Here is an 11982-nt window from a genome sequence, read left to right on the forward strand (position 1 = left end):
TACTCCACCTTTTGTTTGGTTGTTAGTGTTTCATCATAAAGCTTTATCCCTTTTCTTTGAACTTATCAAAGTCTGTGTATCTAAAGTGAATTTTTTGTAGACAGCATATAGTTGGTTCTTGCTTTTCAATCCAATATGACAGTCTCTGTCTTTTTTTTTTTTTTTTTTTTGGCTGCCTTGGGTCTTCGTTGCTGCCCCCGAGCTTTCTCTAGTTGCAGTGAGCAAGCGTTACTCTTCGTTGCGGTACACGGGCTTCTCATTGCAGTGGCTTCTCTTGTTGCTGAGCATGGGCTCTAGGCACACGGGCTTTAGTAGTTGTGGCTCGCAGGCTCAGTAGTTGTGGCTTGTGGGCTCTAGAGCACAGGCTCAGTAGTTGTGGCGCATGGGCTTAGTTGCTCCGCGGCACGTGGGATCTTCCCGGACCAGGGCTTGAACCTGTACCCCCTGCATTGGTAGGCAGATTCTTAACCACTGCACCACCAGGGAAGTCTGTGTTTAACTGGTGTGTTTGCACCATTCATATTGAAAGGGATTGATATCGTTGGATCAATATCTACCATCTTGCTAGCTGCTTTCTGTTCCATTTGTTCTTTGTTTTTTGTTACCTCTTTTTCTGTTTAATTGGGTATTTTTAATGATTCCATTTTACCTCCCCTAGTGACTTAGTATTTATACCTCTTTTCCTAAATCTTATTTAATGGTCACCTTAGGTTTTACAGTATACATATTTAAATAATTTGAGTCCACCTTATAATAATATTATACCACATCACCTGTAGTATATAAGGACCTAATAACATCATATTCTCAAACCTTCCTTCCCATCCTTGTGTCACTATTATATATTTTACTATTACATATGCTATAAACACCTAATGTATTGTTCACATTATTACTTTAAACTGTCAGTTATTTTTAGAAAAATTAAAAATAAGAAAAATATAGACATATTACTGGAGGTTTTAGAGCATATGAATGCCATGGTCCCTTTAAAATGTAGCTTTTATCATTCTGGTTACTCTAAGGGAGAAACAGAGAGACCAGCTGGGAGGCTGTTGCTGTAACCTAATTGAGACGTGACAGTGACTTGTTCCAAGGTCATGTTAAATAACACAGAAGAGTTCATTAGATAGGATATCCAGAAATCTTTTTTGTTTACTTCGAAGTCTCACAATTTTTTCATGACAGTTCAAATATTTAGATTTAAAGCTACTGCAAGCTATTTGATAAGACAGTCACATTAAAACAGTAAAAACATGACCAGTGATCTTGTTGACCTCATAATTCAGTTTGAAATAGTCACTTGAAGTAAGCACTTTGAAGTAACTGTAGTCCTCATCATTAGATAGAGAGACAAATAGAACTGCTTAAAAAGCACATTGTTGGTGGTGTAGTTTTTTTTAAAATTTAGGGTCCACACATGTTAATCAAAACTGATGCACTTGTCCACCTTTTTTGTTGATGTTTCTTTGTTGGCAAATTAAGTCACTTATTGGAAGCTCTTCATATCCTATTCAAAGGATAGCAACCAAGTTACATACTTGGGTAATTCTACCAAAATTGTATTTCTGAATTCTAGATTATATTGTCTTTGTAGAATACAGGAACTTTCAGTAATAAATATCTGACTTTAAAAGATGTATCTACTGTATTTCTTTTAGTGATCCTGAATAAAAGCATATTCCATTCTACCTTAATTCAAACTTTCTACTCTCTGCAAAACTGGAAACCCTACATTATCAAATTTTTCTTTTTAGTTCAATATTTATTCGGTTTGAAATGCTTTCTAAACTCTTTTTTGCAAATTTCCAAATGTACTGTTTCTACTCAGAAGTAGCTTCCAATGACCCCATGTGTACCCATCCCCCAGTTTTATCAACCTTTTGCCATACTTTAAAAAATAATCTATATATTCTCCTTTTTGCTAAAATATTTTAATCAAATTTTGATATGTCTTGTCATTTCATCCCTAAATATTTCAGTATGTGTCTTAAACAAAGTGAAATTAAAAATGAATGCTTTCTAATAACAGTTTTATTAAGGTATTTTTTATATACCATAAGATTATACCATAACAATTTGACAGCTACATAAATGTTTTCTTAAGTGGGGTGTATTATCACATCTAACATGATTAACAATGTCTTAATATCATCAACTAACTAGTTCATGTTCAAATTTCCCTAATTGTCTAAAAACATTCTTTATGTATTTTTACAGTTAATTTGATCCAGATCTAAAACTGGCCCACTCACTCACTGTATGTGGTTGTTTTGTATCTTATATCGCTCTTAACCAGAAACAGGTGTTCCCCCTCCCCTGTTTGTTTCGTGCCTTCCTCTTGTAAAAGAAATGTGGTCAGTTGTCCTGTAGTGTGCATGGGTTTGTTTAATTTGTTCCTCTATAGTTCTTGTAGATTAGAAGTTAAATCAAAGCCTTGTTTACACTCAGGTTTAGTCTTTTGGGGGGAATATTTCACAGGTGGTACTATTTCCTATAATGAGAAGGCACATAATATTTGATTGTTGTACTTCTAGTGATGCCAATATTGTTAGGCTCAGGTGGTGACAGTCTTTTTATTGTAGAGTTTCCTGTCAGTCTTCCCTATGGGATGCTAAAGCCATTGATGATTGTTGCCTGATCCAGTTATTTTATTAGGAGTTTCAAAATGATCATTTTCAAATTGTGTCATTACCTCTGCATTTATTAATAGATGTTAACAGAACTTCTTGTACACTGAGCTGTTTGGCTAACTTGAAATATGCTTCATATGAGAAAAGCAGAGTAAATAAAGGAGAAATAATTAAGCATCGATTTTCAGAGTAAAAAGTCAGTGCCCTAGCAACCTATAGTGGTGTCCAGTGAATTTTGTTTGTGTCTCTTCTGAATATCATTATGAGCTCATGACTTTATATATTCAGTATGTTTTGATAACTTGCAGGCATTATTCCTTCTGATCTCACCATGTCTCATCTGGTCATTAGGAGCCTCTTCAAGCTGGCTCCTGTATCCTTTTGATAAAACCCTATTGGCCTTTGATAGCCTCATTGCTTTTTGGCTCAACATGATATTCGAGGTTGATCTTACCCATTTCTTGCCCCAGACACAGAATCATCCATTTTTCTGAGTAAATATTCCCCAGTTACCTTCTTTTCTTTACTCAGTACCCATCTTGATCTATATACTGTGATACTGCAAAACTCATACTTTAACTCATTCTCTGTATCTAATTGTACAGTCGACTGTATATATCCTGCCTTTTCTATATTTGTTGTCTGTATTAAATCACAAGCCTTTTCTCTCCTTCTTGTGCCTTGTTCTGTGGCACATGACTACATTCACCTTAGTATTTCATTCCTTAATACTTCATTTTTCTCTCTTGTTCCATATTGTTTAATAGATTTATGTCTTTTTTGAATTTTATTGTATTTTTTTTTTATACAGCAGGTTCTTATTAGTCATCAGTTTTATACAGATCAGTGTATACATGTCAATCCCAATCGCCCAATTCGTCACACCACCACCACCACCACCCTGCCACTTTCCCCCCTTGGTGTCCATACGTTTCTTCTCCACATCTGTGTCTCAATTTCTGCCCTGCAAACTGGTTCATCTGTACCATTTATCTAGGTTCCATATATATGCGTTAATATACGATATTTGTTTTTCTCTATCTGACTTACTTCACTCTGTATGACAGTCTCTAGATCCATCCACATCTCAACAAATGACTCAATTTCATTCCTTTTTATGGCTGAGTAATATTCCATTGTATATATGTACCACATCTTCTTTATCCATTTGTCTCTCGATAGGCATTTAGGTTGCTTCCATGACCTGCCTATTGTAAATAGTGCTGCAATGAACATTGGGGTGCATGTGTCTTTTTGAATTATGGTTTTCTCTGGGTATATGCCCAATAGTGGGATTGCTGGATCATATGGTAATTCTATTTTTAGTTTTATAAGGAACCTCCATACTGTTCTCCATAGTGGCTGTATCAACTTACATTCCCACCAACAGTGCAAGAGGGTTCCCTTTTCTCCACACCCTCTCCAGCATTTGTTGTTTGTAGATTTTCTGATGATGCCCATTCTACCTGGTGTGAGGTGATACCTCATTGTAGTTTTGCTTTGCACTTCTCTAATAATTAGTGATGTTGAGCAGCTTTTCATGTGCTTCTCGGCCATCTGTATGTCTTCTTTGGAGAAATGTCTATTTAGGTCTTCTGCCCATTTTTGGATTGGGTTGTTTGTTTTTTTGATATTGAGCTGCATGAGCTGTTTATATATTTTGGAGATTAATCCTTTGTCCGTTGATTCGTTTGCAAATATTTTCTCCCATTCTGAGGGTTGTCTTTTCGTCTTGTTTATGGTTTCCTTTGCTGTGCAAAAGCTTTGAAGTTTCATTAGGTCCCATTTGTTTATTTGTGTTTTTATTTCCATTACTCTAGGAGGTGGATCAAAAAAGATCTTGCTGTGATTTATGTCAAAGAGTGTTATTCCTATGTTTTCCTCTAAGAGTTTTATAGTGTCCAGTCTGACATTTAGGTCCCTAATCCATTTTGAGTTTATTTTTGCATATGGTGTTAGAGAGTGTTCTAATTTCATTCTTTTACATGTAGCTGTCCAGTTTTCCCAGCACCACTTACTGAAGAGACTGTCTTTTCTCCATCATATTTCCTTGCCTCCTTTGTCATAGATTAGTTGACCATAGGTGCATGGGTTTATCTCTGGGCCTTCTATCTTGTTCCATTGATCTATGTTTCTGTTTTTCTGCCAGTACCATATTGTGTTGATTACTGTAGCTTTGTAGTATAGTCTGAAGTCAGGGAGTGTGATTCCTCCAGCTCCGTTTTTTTCCCTCAAGACTGCTTTGGCTATTCGGGTTCTTTTGTGTCTCCATACAAATTTTAAGACTTTTTGTTCTAGTTCCGAAAAAAATGCCATTGGTAATTTGATACGGATTGCCTTGAATCTGTAGATTGCTTTGGGTAGTAGAGTCATTTTCACAATATTGATTCTTCCAATCCAAGAACATGGTATATCTCTCTATCTGTTGGTATCATCTTTAATTTCTTTCATCAGTGTCTTATAGTTTTCTGCATACAGGTCTTTTGTCTCCCTAGGTAGCTTTATTCCTGGGTATTTTATTCTTTTTGTTGCAATGGTAAATGGGAGTGTTTCCTTAATTTCTCTTTCAGATTTTTCATCATTAGTATATACGAATGCAAGAGATTTCTATGCATTAATTTTGTATCCTGCTACTTTACCAAATTCATTGATTAGCTCTAGTAGTTTTCTGGTGGCATCTTTAGGATTCTCTATGTATAGTATCATGTCATCTGCAAACAGGCAGTTTTACTTCTTCTTTTCCAGTTTGTATTCCTTTTATTTCTTTTTCTTCTCTGATTGCCGTGGCTAGGACTTCCAAAACTATGTTGAATAATAGTGCTGAGAGTGGACATCCTTGTCTTGTTCCTGATCTTAGAGGAAATGCTTTCATTTTTTCCCCATTGACAGTGATGTTTGCTGTGGGTTTGTCATATATGGCCTTTATTATGTTGAGGTAGGTTCCCTCTATGCCCAGTTTCTGGAGAGTTTTTATCATAAATGGGTGTTGAATTTTGTCAGAAGCTTTTTGTGCATCTATTGAGATGATCATATGGTTTTTATTCTTCAATTTGTTAATATGGTGTATCACATTCATTGATTTGCATATATTGCGTATATTGAAGAATCCTTGCATCCCTGGGATAAATCCCACTTGATCATGGTGTATGATCCTTTTAATGTGTTGTTGGGTTCTGTTTGCTAGTATTTTGTTGAGAATTTTTGCATGTATATTCATCAGTGATATTGGTCTGTAATTTTCTTCTTTTGTAGTATCTTTGTCTGGTTTTAGTATCAGGGTGATGGTGGCCTCATAGAATGAGTTTAGGAGTGTTCCTTCCTCCTCAGTTTTTTGGAAGAGTTTGAGAAGGATGGGTGTTAGCTCTTCTCTAAATGTTTGATAGAATTCACCTGCGAAGCCGTCTGGTCCTGGAATTTTGTTGGTTGGAATATTTTTTTTTTTTTTAATAAATTTATTTATTTATTTGTGGCTGCGTTGGGTCTTTCTCTACTTGAGGCGAATGGGGGCTACTCTTCATTGTGGTGCGTGCGCTTATCACTGTGGTGGCTTCTCTCGTTGTGGAGCACGGGCTCTAGGCGTGCAGGCTTCAGCAGTCGTGGCTCGTGGGCTCAGCCGCTCTGCGGCATGTGAGATCTTCCCGGGCCAGGGCTCGAACACGCGTCCCCTGCATTGGCAGGCAGACTCCCAACCACTGCGCCACCAGGGAAGTCCCTGGAATATTTTTAATCCCAGTTTCAATTTCATTACTTGTGATTGTTCTGTTCATATTTTCTATTTCTTCCTGGTTCAGGCTTGGAAGGTTATACCTTTCTAAGAATGTTTCCACCTCTTCCAGGTTCTCCATTTTATTGGCATAGAGTTGCTTGTAGTATTCTCTTAGGATGCTTTGTATTTCTGTGGTGTCCATTGTAACTTCCTAATTTTCATTTGTAATTTTATTGATTTGAGTCCTCTCCCTCTTTTTCACATGAGTCTGGCTAATGATTTATCAATTTTGTTTATCTTCTCAAAGAACCAGCTTTTAGTTTTATTGATCTTTGCTATTATTTTCTTTGTTTCTATTTCATTTATTTCTGCTCTGATCTTTATGATTTCTTTCCTTCTCCTAACTTTGGGTTTTGTTTGTTCTTCTTTCTCTAGTTCCTTTAGGTGTAAGGTTGTATTGTTTATTTGAGATTTTTCTTGTTTCTTGAGGTAGGCTTGTATTGCTATAAGCTTCCCTCTTAGAACTGCTTTTGCTGCATCCCATAGGTTTTGTATCATCATGTTTTCATTGTCATTTGTCTCTAGGTATTTTTTGATTTCCTCTTTTGTTTCTTCAGTGATCTCTTGGTTATTTAGTAACGTATTGTTTAGCCTCCATGTGTTTGTGTTTTTTACTTTTTTTCCCTGTAATTCATTTCTAATCTCATAGCATTGTGTCAGAAAAGATGCTTGATATGATTTCACTTTTCTTAAATTTACTGAGGCTTGATTTGTGATGCAAGATGTGTTCTATCCTGGAGAATGTTCCGTGCGCACCTGAGAAGAAAGTGTGATCTGCTGTTTTTGGATGGAATGTCCTATAAATATCAATTAAATCTATCTGGTCTATTGTGTCATTTAAAGCTTGTGTTTCCTTATTAATTTTCTGTTTGGATGATCTGTCCATTGGTGTAAGTGAGGTGTTAGAGTCCCCCACTATTATTGTGTTCCTGTTGATTTCCTCTTTTACAGCTGTTAGCAGTTGCCTTAGGTATTGAGGTGCTCCCATGTTGGGTGCATATATATTTATAATTGTTATATCTTCTTCTTGGATTAATCCCTTGATCATTATGTAGTGTCCTTCCTTGTCTCTTGTAACATTCTTTATTTTAAAGTCTATTTTATCTGATATGAGTATTGCTGCTCCAGCTTTCTTTTGGTTTCCATTTGCATGGAATATCTTTTTCCATCCCCTTACTTTCAGTCTGTATGTGTCCCTAGGTCTGAAGTATATCTCTTGTAGACAGCATATATATGGGTCTTGTTTTTGTATCCATTCAGCAAGCCTGTGTCTTTGGTTGGAGCATTTAATCCATTCACATTTAAGGTAATTATCGATATGTATGTTCCTATGACCATTTTCTTAATTGTTTTGGGTTTGTTTTTGTAGGTCCTTTTCTTCTCTTGTGTTTCCCACTTACAGAAGTTCCTTTAGCATTTGTTGTAGAGCTGGTTTGGTATTGCTGAATTCTCTTAGCTTTTGCTTGTTTGTAAAGCTTTTGATTTCTCCATTGAATCTGAATGAGATCCTTGCTAGGTAGAGTAATCTTGGTTGTAGGTTCTTCCCTTTCATCACTTTAAGTATATCATGCCACTCCCTTCTGGCTTGTAGAGTTTCTGCTGAGAAATCAGCTGTTAACCTTATGGGAGTTCCCTTATATGTTATTTGTCGTTTTTCCCTTGCTGCTTTCAATAGTTTTTCTTTTTCTTTAATTTTTGCCAATTTGATTACTATGTGTCTCGGCATGTTTCTCCTTGGGTTTATCCTGCCTGGGACTCTCTGTGCTTCCTGGACTTGGGTGGCTTTTTCCTTTCCCATGTTAGGGAAGTTTTCGACTATAATCTCTTCAAAGATTTTCTCAGGTCCTTTCTCTCTCTCTTCTCCTTCTGGGACCCCTATAATGCGAATGTTGTTGCTTTTAATGTTGTCCCAGAGGTCTCTTAGGCTGTTTTCATTTCTTTTCATTCTTTTTTCTTTATTATGTTCTGCAGCAGTGAATTCCACCATTCTGTCTTCCAGGTCACTTATCCATTCTTCTGCCTCAGTTATTCTGCTATTGATTCCTTCTAGTGTAGTTTTATTTTCAGTTATTGTATTGTTCATCTCGGTTTGTTTGTTCTTTAATTCTTCTAGGTCTTTGTTAAACATTTCTTGCATCTTCTCAATCTTTGCCTCCATTCTTTTTCCGAGGTCCTGTATCATCTTCATTATCATTATTCTGAATTCTTTTTCTGGAAGGTTGCCTATCTCCAGTTCATTGAGTTGTTTTTCTGGGGTTTTATCTTGTTCCTTCATCTAGTACATAGCCCTCTGCATTTTCATCTTGTCTATCTTTCTGTGAATGTGGCTTTTGTTCCACAGGCTGCAGGATTCTAGATTTATGTCTTTTTTAAGAAATTTGTAATTTCCTGGAGGTCAGGACTTCTCCATTACCGAAGGAGATAAAAAGCAAATCTATTAGGAATATAGTGATAGTGGAAAAATTTTTAATTGAATTGAAAGGCTTGTTTTGTTTTGCTCACTTACAGCCATGTTTGCCAACAGTTTGACACCGGTAGTTCCAATGCTACATTTAAATCCAAGGCAAACTGAATCACGAATCTTTGTACCAGATTTAAAGTACAAGTGGTTTAAAAGTAATCAAATTAAGTATGGGAAAGGAGGCACAAATATTCTGTTCAGAGAATTAAAAAATAAAACTTGGTCGTTGGTTCTAGAATGTAGTATTATGGCACATTCAAGAAAAATACTTTCAGATGGTCATTACTTTTGGTGCCTGGCCTCAATTCCTACTTGGCTTAGCTTCATTATTGGTGGCCCAGAACTTGGCTGGTGAGTAGGAGAGTTGGAAGCAAGACTGGCTGCCTAGCAAAATGATTTGAATAGCTTCTGACCTTATTTGTCATTTTATCAACTATTTTTTTGTACTTTCTATGGTTTTCGTAGAAGTATGAATACCAGAAAAGCCAGACTATTTACAACACTTAAAAATGTGACACTAGTCCTATAATGGCACTGAAGCTACTTGTCATGTGATGAGACTCTATGTTAATTTGTTTTATGATTAGAGTAGGAAGTAGCTGAAGTGACGTGTCCCATCTGTCTATTCCCTTCTTTCTTTTCTCTTACCCCCAAAGAAGATGCTAAAGATTCTTCAGAGAAGAATAAAAAGATTAATTTGAGAATAGATTTATATTCGTGTTAAGACAACACTTCTTGGGTTTGCTTATAGGTCCTGTTATTGCCTTGGAGTTCAATGGAGATGGCGCTGTAGAAGGATGTCAACTTATTGTCAATGAGATATTCAGTGGGACCAAGGTACAAGATTTTATTGACTGTATTTCATTCAAACCTTTTCTTTCCTTTCTTTTTCCTTACAATTAAATAGTATTTTCAGCACATCATGATTTTTAGAATTTATGGCAAATAATTGGGAAGTAAGCTTTGGTTTTTCCTTGCCAAACTAAAATTTTAATAGCTTAAAACTTTACAAAGTAAGTATCTACTTATTAAAAACCTTCAATAATACATGTTTCTAAAGTCAAATGTCTCACCAAATGTCTCCAAGTTCTTCCTTTTTTTAAAGTAATGATATGTTGAAAATGTTATATCTCTAAGATTGTATACTTTAGATGGACAATCCTATTGCCCAGTGTTCATTTTCATTTGCTTCAGTAATACTTGATCAAAACTTGAACTTGAGCTATATCTAGAAATCACTACATGTAGGTATTTTCTAGATATGGTTGATGAGGTTGCTGTATCTGAAAATTTCAAACTTAAATAACTTAATATAGCTTAAAAACCAAACATTATAAGAGGACTAAATGAGTATATATAACTGGGTTTTTTTGATAAATATCTGAGAGGAAATTTTTGATTTTGTAGTCTGATTTGGCTTATGGTCCCTTGAATTTGCATAAATCAGAGTACTTTGTCTTTTGTCTCATTTTATCATCACAACAGTACTAAGGGAGAGGGCAAATCAGATTGAATAGAAAAGGAAACAGAGAGAAAACGGTTATATGATTTGGAGTTTTTAGACCTGAATGAGTTAAAGATTATCTAATCCAACTTTCTGATTTTACATATGTGGAAACTGAGCCCAGAGAGGTTTATTAAATTGTTAGCATCATACAACTAGTTTATGATAAAGCTAAATAGAACCCAGGTCTCCTCTAATTTCTGGCTGACATTTATAAAAGCTGTTTTTGAAGGGTTCTATTGAGTACTGCTTTGTTGATGTTTGGAAAATAGTTAATTTAAAATTAGTAATATATCTTTAGCAGCTTTGAAAAAGATAATCTCAAGTTTTCCTTCTCAGCCTATTGAGATTCTTATTTAGAAAATAGAAGAAATTAAGAGTTCTTTAAATAAACCTCTTTATTCGTAGCTTTCATAATATTGACTGTTACATAGTTTAAAAACTGAAATTCCAAGTGTAATAAAATACAACTTAAGTATTATGAAAACAAAGATCTTAATTATATCTTAAGTGCTTTTAAAAAAGCTCAATTACATCATAGCTTTTGAAACTATATTGCATGAATTCTACAGAAAATCCACAAATATTATAAATGATGTACTTGAATTTCTTTTAAATAGCAAGCCTGTGACTATTCTGTGAAGAACGTGGGCTTTGGAATTTGGGGATTACTAGCATGTATTTTTTGTCTCTTTTATGTTAAACATAGATGTTTGTATCAGAAAACAAGGATGCGGCATCTGGAGATGTAGACAGCTTCTACAACTTTGCTGATATACAAATGGGAATATGAAGTGCGATGTGGAACAAGGACTTGATTTTAAGCCCTTTTCAATTTGTGTATTAGCAATGGTTTTTTTTACTGATGCTAAAATTGTTAAAGTCATTTTTAAAATAAATTTTTGAATACTGCATCATTTACTTGAGTTTCAAAAAGAGTTCATTTTAAATTAAGTAGTTTTAATCAGCTTAAAAAACATTTAACCCAGTTCAGTGAGCTTGTAGGTTTTGTTTCTCTGCATATGATACTGTTATTAGAAAATAGAAGTGGCTAACAGTTCATGATTTTAGTCCTAATTAAATGTTCTTTCAAATCTCTAATTTACACTTTCCTCAGTACTCCATGATATTTGAGAATATATTCCATTGCTTATTTTCTTTTTTAATTTAGAAGGATTCGTTACTAGCAGATCAGTTAGAATGAACCTGTGTGCATTTTTTTTCATGTATATACATCCAGTTAAATATTTGCTTCCTAGTTGCATAATATGGCAAATGAAATTTTGTATACAGAGTTGACATAATACTTCGTAAATTAAGATTTTTAAATTAATAGGTATTTGATAACCAGTTTTGCAAGTAACTCTACTAACTGATGTTGGTATAGCTGTTTAAAGACTACTTTGTGAGTAGTATGATTATTTGAATAAATTCCACCTTGTTTAGTTTCTGAATACAACTGCTAGATGACTCTTCTGCTTCCTGGTAAGAAAAGGTGTATGCAACACTGAAACTATAGAAGCCCAATCACCAGCAGTTCAAAAAGGTGATCACTGTTTTATCAGCTCTTATGAGCTATTAGAATTAAAACAAAGCCTTGCAACATTTAGGTAAGAAA

The 11982-nt window shown here is 35.0% G+C and overlaps 1 protein-coding gene across 1 annotated transcript in view; it reads left to right on the plus strand.

The window, feature by feature from the left end:
- The window catches only part of RP2 (RP2 activator of ARL3 GTPase), a 46349-nt gene extending 35068 nt beyond the window's left edge, over positions 1–11281 (plus strand). The window contains exons 4-5 of the mRNA XM_065900965.1: positions 9612–9697; positions 11074–11281. Coding sequence (XP_065757037.1) covers positions 9612–9697; positions 11074–11157 — 170 coding nt within the window. The 3' untranslated portion in view covers positions 11158–11281. The remainder of the gene's footprint in view (positions 1–9611; positions 9698–11073) is intronic.
- Positions 11282–11982: the final 701 nt, after the last annotated feature.

This window comes from Phocoena phocoena, chromosome X (assembly GCF_963924675.1).
Source record: "Phocoena phocoena chromosome X, mPhoPho1.1, whole genome shotgun sequence".
NCBI classification, from domain to species: Eukaryota; Metazoa; Chordata; class Mammalia; order Artiodactyla; family Phocoenidae; genus Phocoena; species Phocoena phocoena.